The sequence below is a fragment of the Hippocampus zosterae genome, chromosome 4 (assembly GCF_025434085.1).
Source record: "Hippocampus zosterae strain Florida chromosome 4, ASM2543408v3, whole genome shotgun sequence".
NCBI classification, from domain to species: domain Eukaryota; kingdom Metazoa; phylum Chordata; class Actinopteri; order Syngnathiformes; family Syngnathidae; genus Hippocampus; species Hippocampus zosterae.
The window spans coordinates 10,327,706-10,339,713 of record NC_067454.1 but is presented as its reverse complement, the minus strand read 5'-3'; the positions used below and the strand labels follow the sequence as shown (position 1 = coordinate 10,339,713).

General features: G+C 40.2%; 2 protein-coding genes across 2 annotated transcripts; both read right to left on the bottom strand.

Moving 5' to 3' along the window:
• Positions 1 to 1,421: 1,421 nt before the first annotated feature.
• nmbb (neuromedin Bb) lies at positions 1,422 to 4,140 on the bottom strand. The gene is made up of 3 exons (XM_052062957.1): positions 3,679 to 4,140; positions 2,675 to 2,862; positions 1,422 to 2,169 (listed from the first exon to the last, which is right to left on the bottom strand). Exons 1-3 carry the CDS (start codon positions 3,839 to 3,841, stop codon positions 2,119 to 2,121), a joined length of 402 nt encoding a protein of 133 aa, XP_051918917.1. The 5' UTR covers positions 3,842 to 4,140; the 3' UTR covers positions 1,422 to 2,118.
• Positions 4,141 to 8,205: 4,065 nt separating this feature from the next.
• sec11a (SEC11 homolog A, signal peptidase complex subunit) lies at positions 8,206 to 11,655 on the bottom strand. Its single transcript, XM_052062956.1, has 6 exons — positions 11,454 to 11,655; positions 10,678 to 10,787; positions 9,936 to 10,085; positions 9,727 to 9,846; positions 8,661 to 8,718; positions 8,206 to 8,583 (listed from the first exon to the last, which is right to left on the bottom strand). Exons 1-6 carry the CDS (start codon positions 11,502 to 11,504, stop codon positions 8,533 to 8,535), a joined length of 540 nt encoding a protein of 179 aa, XP_051918916.1. The 5' UTR covers positions 11,505 to 11,655; the 3' UTR covers positions 8,206 to 8,532.
• Between the last annotated feature and the right edge of the window lie 353 nt (positions 11,656 to 12,008).

The window sequence follows — 12,008 nt, the reverse complement described above, 5'->3', positions numbered from 1 at the left end:
TTTTAAATTCAATATCATCGCAGTCAGAAGGTGGTAGTATCTCACCACAAGCACTCGAATAGCCTGATTCTTAAATTCTTAAATGATCTAACATTCAGGTTTTTTTTAATGGGGACAAAGCCCCTACGTCATCATAGCTAATACATATTTAACAACTCTCCTAATCTGAAATCTTTTATTCAGATGCTCAGAATGACTTGAAATATTCACTCACGTAGTATCCTGTCAGAAGATCAAGCTAACATGGACATTAGTATCCTTTTGGTGCGCTGTCTTTAATGTGTCACACTATTGCCAGCAGTAGTTTACTGAGTTAAACGATTCTCCATGTATCTGTGTCATCTTTGTGAAACTTGTTCAGAACTTAACTTTTACATTTGTCCCACGTTTCGTATTCTATTCTCAAAATTGCATTTTCATTCCCACAGTATTTAGTGAAATAATTACGGATCTAGAGAAATAGAATGATACGTTGACACAGTGTTGCCACCTTAGCAACTTAGTGTTCAGATGGCATTTTGAACCTTTTTTATAACTGGGAAAAAAATCTGGCATTTGTTTCTGGTTATATTGGAGAATTTTGAGACTCCCACCCAGACGCAGTTAGAGCAGGAGATGTTTAATTCCTCTGTGTCTTGACTGCAAATTTTTGTTTTAGGGCGTTGTGAACTTCACAGCTTAAAATGTGGTTTGTCTGATTCCATCTTTTTAATAACTGCACTGTTTGCATATGTACTAGCTTGATGGAAAACAGTTATTTGTGTTGAAAGTTTGTTGGATTGGAACAACACACCCGTCTCACAATACAGAGGTCGAGGTTTCAAATCCAGGCTCCGATCTCCTGCGTGGGTTTTCTCCCACATTCCAAAAACATGCACGGCAGGTTAATGGAACACTCTAAATTGTCCCTAGGCGTGATTGTAAGTGTGAATGGTTGCTTGTATGTGTGCCCTATGAATGGCTGCCAACAAAATCAAGGTGTACCCAGCCGCCTGCCCGAAGGAAACGCTCTAGCACACCCGCGACCCTCATGAGGATAGGTGGCTTGGATAATGGATGGATGGATGAATTTTCTTGTTTAATTAGGTCTGTTCTTTGATCAAAATCAACTTGAAGTGAAAAACACTGTCTATCCAGCCAAAAAATGGATTTTTATGGTATCGAAGTGGTATCGTTTTCCTTTCTCAAAATATTGTATGTCATATCATATACTGTATATCATTTTGTCGATGAGAATAATGACAGTTTCTACATGACGTAGGCAACATAAAATGTGAACAAAAAGTCATACATGCAGGACTAGCATTTTTTTCTCCTGGTACCCTGTAAATCTTTTTTTTTTCTAAAGCTGTCAGGCGACCCCGCAAACCCTGTGGCCAGTCACAGGGGAGTTGTGCCTCACAACAAAAAGTACTGCAGTATTTTTTTATCCATTCATGTGTTTTTATTGGCCACATTTTATTCGAATATCCCAATATCCGTCACATAGTGTGTATATGTAAATGAGATGAACGTAATGGTTACAGTAGCCAGTTAAATAGGAAGTTAATCCTCCAAAATGAACACAGGTGAATAGAAAAAAGACTTTACAAAGTGGTTTTACGGCTGGCTGCCCAATTATAACACACCTTTCAAGCACAAGCTCCACCCTTTATAATGCTATACATAATGTTCTTTACTCAGCCTAAAACTAGAAGGTAAGCTACTTCCCCATTATTGATCGTGAGGGCAGGTTGCTTTTTTGAACCAAGCATTTAAAAGTCCATATTGATTTCATACAACATTTTCAGGCAAGTGGAAACATGATTCATATAATCTGCCCACATTTATACAAGTTCTATTGTGGATGTGTTTTTGCAGAAAAATGGAAGAAGCTTATCGCTCACATAATAGCCAATGGATGATGTCACAATCTTTGCAGGTCTTGTATTTGCTGCATGTCAGCGTGGAGTGACAGCAGTGAAACTGTGAACTTTATTGACTACAAATAAGCAAACTAGACCAAATATTGTAGCAAAAACAAAAGAAAAAAAATTGTTTATTGTGAATGGCACAAAAATGAGGGTGGATTACATTCATTGTGAGAAATGTACTGTCCTTAATGGCGATCAAGGTGGATCATTTTCTCTGCGTGTACATTTCCAAAATCCTCATTAGCATCTCCGCCTCCTGTAACAGTCACACGTGCACAGGGACATACAAGTACTTTTGAAATACAAAATAGTACATTTTTTTTAATCTAGTTGATGAAAAATACCCAAAGTACACAAATAATATTAGGAGGGAGTAGGAAAAACACAAAAATAGAGAAATAAAAAATATTAACAGAAAAGAAGCATACAAATGTAACATATGTATATTGTATACAAATATTAGAAGAATATTAGAAGGGGAGAGGACAAGAAATAACAACAATACCAAAATATTAGGACAACAGAACCAAAAATATGGGGGAAAACAAAATTAAATAAACATAAAATGTGAAGAAGAAAATACAAAAATATGAAAAAAATAAATGCTACATACCAGGAATAAATGTAAAATATTTGAAAGAAAATGCAAAATTAAAAGGAAAAACAATACTAATTCTAGGTGAAAACACAATATTCTAGGTAAAAAAAATGTTCAAATGCAGCATCCTTTTTTTTGTATAATTTCGAGCAACAGACCTCACCTCAGTTTTCAAGCGACTCTTTTGCGAGTCCACCTGCGCTTGCATGGCCGCATGGAGGAAGTTCCGGAAAAGCTCGCTGAGGCCGCTGTGTCCCTCTGTCCGGGGGATCTCCAAGGCTTCCACCCCCTCGACCTCAGTGGATGACAGCAGTGGGGTTTCCATCACACTCTTCTTGCCCATGAAATGCCCTTCACAAAACGCAAATCATTATCATTAGACTGCCGAACTACATTTATGTATGTATTTTTTTCCCCAAAATAAAATAAAAGGAACACGAGACATACGGAATCAAAAATACTAAACGAGGAATGCATCGGCGAGACACAAGTGGCTGAGGAAGGTATCACCTTGAAAGACACAAGGAACCGGGCTGACGAAAACTAGTGAACACAAAAACCCAACCAAACAGGAAGAGACATGAATCACAAGCAAACAAGATATAACGAGAAACAAAACCAAAGCAAATCCAAACAAAAACGCGGTTCCTGGGGTAAAACAACAAATTAAGAACAGAAAAACAGTAAACACAATAAAATGTGCAAACAATGCCGATTCAAAAGCCAGAGAATAAAAATATGTTTATAGACAAGTTCTAAAGATGGACAGAGATGGCGAGAGGGAGTTTAACGGAAGGGCATTCCAAAGGGAGGGAACGACAACAGATAAATAGTTTATTGTAAAAATTAAGTGTTGTAAAAAATATGGTTTCATAAAAATCATCCATTCATCAGGAAGTTAAATAAAATGTGTAAAACATGAGTGCAGTACATAAGGTCTTGACTATTGGATATGCTCATAACTGAAGAAAATCAGTAGTAGTCAATAAAAAGCCAATTCAATAGGATTTTTTTGTTAACTTGGACAGGTAAAACTATAGCACGGAACAGGAGTTAAAAGAGTTTCAAAAAAGAATTGACTGATTGTAATATGAAATATTACATGAGCTTTGGCTCTTATACAAAATCAACTTCATGACTGGAAAATTAATAAACCCTTGCTCTTACCTGTCGCCCAAAGGTTCCCTCTGGGATTCACCTTAATTTTGGCCACTTTATTCCTCAGCTCGGTTAGGTCAAAGCTGACTGCCGTGCTGACAGAAGCGAGAGAGAAGATGACAAGGGAAGTCAAGAAACCACACCAGCACAAGTTTGCCGTCAGACCCTTCATGGTACACGTCTAACACGGTGTGAGCGTGAATGTGTGTGGTTGAGGGAGCATCATTCCCACTTTTATAGGCCATCCTGGCCAGGCCCCACCCCCTCCCACTGATGATGCGCGTTACTCACTGTGTGTGTTATGAATCATTTATACACACACACTCACAGTATCATTCATTAGTAGCCCACACTTTTATAAAAATCACAACATTGACACAACTCGAGACAGATTCATTAGTTCAGAAATGTTTTCTTCGTTAAATCAGCCAGGGCTAGCCTGGAAAACAGATCAGCAGAAAATAAGACCGCTGGGCAACAGAGGTGGCTTCGCACAAGCGGAGCTGCATTGAGTTTTGTTAGAGATGAGCATATTCTGATTAAAGTGACATTTACTCGATTACCTGGTGAAGTTGTTGACTTTGCGTGGGTGGGAGCATGGTTGTGTTTGGCGAAGCTGCACAGCAAGCTGACTTTGAGCAAGAGTAATGGGACACACTGGACCGGTTGCACAGACAAGCATCGACACTCATGTTTTCAGACCTCTGGACAATTTAGGCAGTCATCTGTGAACAAAACATGCATGTTTTTGGAAGGCAAGGGAGAGAGCCAGTGGCGTGCGGTGAGGTTCATGGTTGGTGAGGCACCGACTCCTTTAGTGTCAGATTTACAAATGTATCAACCAAAAACAGTAGCTTATTCAATTGGCTACTGGTTATTTCATATCCAAAATTTGACCCCATGGGTAAAAATACAACATTCTATTGTATTTTTCTTAGCCTAATTTATTATGTTATAAGATTTTGACAGGCTCTGCTGTTTGGTGTCATCAAAATGTTGTGACATCTCATTAAATTTTGTACAGTCGACCAAACCGAGGAAAGCTAGCTCACAAAATGATCAAACCTAGCTTTCATCTGAACACTGATGTTGACCATAATCTTGTCGAACATTTGTTTTCTCTCGTCTCTGACCGACTGATTTCTTCCACTGTTGTTTCGGCCAAGTGTGCTGCATTTCTGCTCAAATCGCTCATACAGTGTGTTAAAGTCCCGTCTCATGCGTTCAACAACTCCGATGGTGTCGTGGGTTCGCGCACAACAATATCCAATGTCCATGACTTTGTTTTGCAGCACTCTAAAAAGTGCATCAGTTTCACTGAAAATGCCCTCATAAAAAAGCATGTCGATGCTTCTGACAGCCATCGATCATATCCAGTGACCATCATTTGAGTATCATTGTCCCAGCGATCGGGATCATAAGTTTGCGCTACTAGTTTTTTAACACAGCTGTTTTCTCCAACACTTCCAAGACATACGCAGCTACAGCAGGGGCTCGCCTATCATCACTCATCAAATCCTAAAAATGCTTCCACCACCACAGTCTACTTCACTTTTGGCAACATAGCGCAAAATAACAGATCTGTGCTTTGTTTGTGATATCCGTAGTCTCGTCCAACTCTATGGAAACAAATGGGGCAGCATTGATCTCCCTTTTTAGATCATTTATTATCACATCACCGAAAGCTTCAATTATATCGTTCTGTATTCTATTGGACAAGCCAGAAAGCACACTGGATGAGTCCAAATGTCTAGCTAACCTCTCATCTTTCTCATCAAAAGCATGTGATAGTTCTACATAATCGCCACGATTAGCTTGCCCTCTCGTCGTGACCACGAAATGCCAACTCCCGTTTAGCGAAAAAGCAGGTTGCATGAATGAGGTCTTTCACAATCTCTCGCTTTTCCCTTACCTTGGCATTGCGGATGCTAACGTTGAACCTCCACTGTTCGTTCAATGCCAAATCGATCCTTGCGCTTTTTATATCACAATATCCAGACAAATTGAGAACAAAAGGCAGGGAAAACAGTAAAGACGGGTTTTCGAAGGACAGCCACATCACCGTTCTTTTCGGCTTTACCACTCCGTTTGAAAAGTTGTCCGGGCTGTCCCGTAGTTTTCACTCCGGCGTTGGTCTACCTGTGTTAATCACGTCCACTTTTGACTGAAAGTCCGGTTTTGAGAAGTTTTTAAGCTTCGATATATAATCCTTTTCTTCCATTTTGGCTGTCCGACGTAGCAAATTTAAAAAAGGATCGCACTTGACTCGCCTGGCGCCTCTGCACAGAAGAAGAGCGCAACGTACCTGTTTGCTCACGTACGCCCTCTTAATTGCGGCAGAGAACGATCTGCCGCAACCTATGCCTTTTCACTGCGGTTTTATTTCCCATCAGCAAATCTAAATATGTCACAAAAAAACATTAAACTTTAATGGTTTAAAAACATTAGCCAGACTCAGGAAAAGCAGTTCAAATAAATGTATCTGCAAATGTTATATTGCTGATGTGCAGATGTACGGCAAGCAGGACGTGCCAGTTGCATGTATCAACCCAGTTTGTGATGATTGCGCAATGCAATGCGCGTTCAGAGGTGCGGCACTGCCTCACCTGCCTCCCCTGACCGCACGTCCCTGGAGAGAGCGCACCTCGAACCCTTTGACTGTCAGGCAAGACTTCAAACTAACTTTCCCCCAGTGACAGTCACTGTGGTGCCAGCGAAGAAAATAAAATGAAAAATAAAATTGCACAATAAAATCAGTAAAGCAAGTTTCGGGATAAAACTAGAAGTGTCAAAATGTCATTGATTAATCAACAACCAATCGATTAACTTTTACTGATTAGTTTATTCAGATAGATGACTTTTTGGAGCTGATTCAGAATCTGCCATGTATTTTTTTTCTCTCTAGCATCATGTTTTGCATAATAGTAGTAATAAGATAATAACTGTGATATATTATTATAATATAGCAATATTTATTAAAGTTGGGTTAGTTTCAGCAAAAGGTGGATTATTTTAACATCATTAATAAATTACACCATATGGTAAAATCTGTTGCGCCAGCTTCTTTGTTCAAATTCAATACCAAAGACGTTTTTAAACGTCTTTTCAGAATTGGTAGAGAATTCGCTGGTACTGAATGAGTTAAAAGCCAAAATATCTAAAAAAAAAAAGTAGATTGTTTTCAGCATAAAAAGTGCTGAAGGACACTTAGTCATTTCAGATTTAAATTTACTGTTGACAAATGGGATCAATTTAATTGACAATTATTGTAATGAACCCAAAAATTACAATTGTTTCACTTACAGTTGTCCAAATCCTCAGATATTAGCCTCTCAACTGAAACCATCCTGATTTCTGTGGTCCTTCATGAAAGAAGAATGGTTATCAATTGTACATGATCAAAATAAGACATTTGCAAACATCTGCTTGACTTAACAAAACAATGGCCGAACCAGCCAGAGCTAAACATTGATTGGAAATCGTCCAGTCGTGCCCATAAGGCGGCAGCATCCATGGCTAACACCCCCACCGAATGAGCATTTGTCGCCAGGGTCCCTGACTGGCTCCGACAATGAGCCACATGACATTGGAGTGGTTGCAACACGCTGCTCTCATCCGCACGCTGCTGTTCTAAGGACACGAGAAGCTGTTAAGATATCCACGGACTCTTTGATACTTTGGAGGTGATAAACCAGCATGTTTCGGCTGTGTGCCTTGCTTTTTGAATAACCTTTGCCATTCTCTCTCACGCACACGCTGACAGACACACACACACACACACAATGCTGAATGTCAGCTCAATTAGGAAACTGGGGGGGATCACCGGGTCATCTTCGGCCACAAGTTGCCAGTTTCGATGAAATGCATATCCTCATTTTTAGTTTTAAACGTGTATGGTGGCCTTTTTTAGGGTTGTAGAGCAAACATCTGCAGATGCAGGTGTAAAAGGTCCCTTGAGACGACATCTGGATGATCTGGCGTCAGTTTTGTACCCCTGGGTAATGTGGCAAAAAATGGAAAACAAATAAATTGGGCTTCAATAAAAGGGACATTTTGCAAACTACTTTTTTTGTTCGGAAATGGCTTCAAAGTCAATTGTCCCGGTAGGAAAACATTTTAACCCTTAGTTTAATTGCTTGAAATGGTTTGGTTTGTTGCCTTTAAATAAGAGAGGGGTGGGGTGGGGGAAGGTTTGAAGACTTAAAAATAAGTCTTCAAACCATGTACATCATCGTAGAATGCAAAAATGTTTCCACAAAATAATACCAAAAGGGTACATTTTAAAAAGTACTTCAAAAATATATATATTTTTTTGACACGTCAATGAAAGGAAAACCTTTTTTTTTTTCTAATTACGCCGCAAAATGTTGTATGGAATTCTACTAAATGTGCCGTAGAAAAGGAAAATATCTGTGTAGATGTGCCAGAAAACGATGCCAGATATTAAAAATTAATCACAATACTTGACCAAGTTCTAAACTATTCCACAAACAGGAACAAAAAAACTTTTTTTTTAAATAGAAAAAAATGAATCCATTTGGATGGTAACCAGATTCCATATTTAATTCATGTTCCTATTAAGTTGTCATAAAATACTTCACATCTGTTTTTTTTTACCCCCAGAGACAGTAAGTAGACAAGAAAAAAAAGCAGTGCTTAAACTTAAAATATTTAAGAATGCTCCACTTGAAAATAATAATAGCCTTGTTCCCTCACAAAAATATTTTAAAGCTATTCCCATTTCTACAAAATGCTCCAACAAATGGTACAAAACGAAAAGATGGACAGAGAGGAACATATTTGCTGCGCTGGAGGCATCATGACTCTTTTTTTTTTTTTTTTTCTCATTCGTGGATGCAGATTTCACTCCCGGTGGATCAACACGAAGAGACCCAGCATGAAGAGAACGGCATACTGTGCAAGGACAAGGCAGATACGTTACAAGGTTTCCCGGAGGCCTACATCAAGTTGGCAAAAAAGTGGTCACTTACTTTGAACTTGGGGTAGTCGTTCATGAGGATGGTGACGATTCCAATGTATGGCACGAACCTGGAGAAAAGACAGCGTAGCACATTGATTCATTTGTAATGTATGGAAGTTGTCTTTTTGCAATTCTGCAGATTTAGTTTTCTATTTTAGCTCAACGTGGAGTCTCACTTGATAAATCCATGATAATACTCTAGGCTTTGGGAAATTCCTCATAAGAGGGTTATCTAAAATGAGCAAGCAAGGTCAGGCTCATCAAGAGTCCCTTGATTTGCCTTTTGTACATGATGGAAAACACACACGAAGAAGGCAGAGTATGAATCTACCCTTACCCCAAAGGTTGTTCAATGGAAATTAGCTATTGAAGACCACGGACGTTTAATCCCCAAATCTAGCGATGGACTCAAGACGTTTTGTGCGGTTGACCTTGCAGTGAAGTGCTGATATGAAATGTACAGTGTACAATGTACAGGACCATTTTGCGTTTTCTTTGCTTTTGTATGACACAAAAACAAAATGTTAAGAGAAGGTGAAGGCGGCGAATAAGGAATCTGCACAAGAAAATTTGTTATTCATTTTCCCCAAAACTTTTTAATTGCCTGTTCACAATGTATAACATTGTTGTCTGCCCAACTATCAAGGATGCCAAACGACCAAGTAAGGTAGTAAGAACGAAGGCGCCACGAGTTAAATTAGCGAGTGGTGGCTGCGCAATAGCACCGTTTATTTGCCATCTAGAGTCAGCACCACAATATTTATTTATAACAATAGCCGCTCTGAGTTTCTAACAAGTCACTAAATATAGTGACAAAGTCGGAAACACTAAGTAGAGACAGTCGCCATAGCAACCCAAGGCATACTCAGCATTTGCAGGAGATAGCGCTGCCATAAATAAAGAGATTTGAACTCGAGCGTCACAAGTGAATCTGCGAGCGTAGTGCCTTAATTCTTTATCGTTTGTGGATTTTGATCAAAGACTGTCAGAGACCATTTACGGAGCCACTGAGGAACAAATGATCAAAGTGCGTGTGTGTGTGTGTGTGTTTACGTGCACGCATGCGCTTTAGTTACCCCCGCGCACGTCCCACGACATCCTTTTTCTCCAACCAGTGTTGACCTTGCTTGTATAGACCTCGGTCATCCACAGCGTTATTGTCCCCTTTGGTCAAGAACTTAATGTCTCCGTTTTCCCTGCAAACAGAAGCGCAGGCACCATTTCGGTCCCCATCTTCTGCAGTTGAATGTTGGCATTCCACACTTCGAACTGAATTCAGTCGTACTTTTCATGAATCTTTAAGACTCTGTGTACTATTGGGATCTCCCGGCCTTCTATCCTGAAGACCACGATCTCTCCCACCCGGATGGGGTCCTCTACGCGGTTGGTGAGGAAGAGGAGGTCTCCTCTGTGGAAAGCTGGCTCCATACTGCCACTGAAATGAACCGGAAAGAGAGTGTTTAACATCATCCTTTTCACAGCTTCACGACAGGTGTGTCCTGTTAAACCTTCCTTTTTGACAGAACTCCTGGCCCATTGTCAAATGTCTGCCTTCAAGTGTTTTACAGAGAACAGGAACTGCATTAGCATGAATTGGCATAAGAATGTCACTGCTTATTCCTGCTGCTTTTGTGAGCCACCATGTAAACTAAATAATAAGAAATACCAGGAGAGATCAGTCAAACCAGCATTGGACCATGGTCAATACGTGGGTTTTAGCTAAGAGTAAGTGGGGAAAAAAAATCATCCTAATCTCCATTCACATGTCCCAATTGCTAAATTGCTAAATTTTTCAAAGACTAAAAAAGTAAACACACACACACACACGCACGCACACACACATTCAGTGCTTCTACAGTCACAACTGACAACCAGACACTCAACACGCAGACTGGCTAGCCAGTAAACAACCAGCCGCTACCGTATCAGGCAGACGTGCAACTCCCTAGGACACTGTGTTTCCCTTGACAAAAGTTTTTTTTTCCAGACCAGTGGGAAAAGCTGCGAGGGTGCTTTTCCGGACGTACCTGAGAACGACAACAATGGGACTTTCGCTGCCAGTGACCACCATTAGACCCTTCCAGATCATCAGAGCAGAGGAAACGATCATGCCAAAGTTCAGCACTTGGTAATAGAGCTGCAACACACATTCTAGTTTGTTACTTGATCATTGGAAATGCGCACAAATTGCTAAATGGTAGGCACTGATTGATCTTGTGTAAACGAGTTTGCCTTTGATTATATTCATGTTGTCTGTGATGCAGTGCATATCTCTGCATCAGAATACAGCATAGCATACGAGCAGTCTTGTTGAAGCATAGCCAGTGGTGAGCTGTTTATCATTATGTATTTTTATTTGTTTGTATGCCCGTCCATCAAAATGTCTTCACGTGGAAACTGTCAGCTGGCACAAAATGAAGATTCAGTGACTGGTTTGGTTTGTACCATTGTTTTGAAATGGCAAAAAAATGTTTATCAATCAATACCAATAATCACGCTATATGTATAATGTTATTATTTTAAAATGCTGGACCCTAAAAGTTTCTCCTTTATGACAAACATTTGGACGATTCTTTGAAGACCAAGGACAACTTCGAGGCTTCAACAATGCTGCAGGAGGTCGCGACCGGGCCGTTCCTCAAACCAGCTCGTCAACTTCATGTTAGCATCACACTATTTAATGTCCAGTTTATTTGATATCAAGAGCACCGAGGGTTTTTTTACGTGTGTTGGTGGCTAGTGGAAGTTAGCCCTGAGGGTCTTTTGCCTACACAAAGAATCAAAGTGAAGCCAATCCACCCACCTGCCGCTTGTTCATGCGACGCACGTCGTCGAGGAAATCAAACGATAACATCGTGTAGAATGAAAAGAGCGTAAAAAAAGCCCCCCACTAAAATTCACATGAAAACGTGTTTAAGGAGCGAGCATATGGATGCGGCGTCAGACGCTGGAAAAACTCGCATCCTGTCTTCGTCTTCCGGGTTTGAGCGACAAACGGAAGTCCCGCCTACTCGCGTCCGCTCTGTTGAGTTGTCACTTCAGGATACGAGGGCGGGAACAAGGTGGGGGAGGGGGAGACCTGAAAAAGCTGCCACGGGCTCGGTTCAAAGACAGCTAGGCCGTGTGTGAACGCGTTTGAAAAACACCGGAATCGAATTTTAATCCCCCCCACCCCCCTCAATACTGCGATCGTCATTTCATAGGCAATTAATTTTTCAAGGTCCTCTTCCATGGTATATTTTTAAACAATCACAAGTGAAAAATTAAGCAGCATTACAATAAAGAACATCAGATTTATTATGTTTCGGTTTTACAGGTAAGGCTACAAATTACAGTTGTTAAGTTACTAAATTATTTT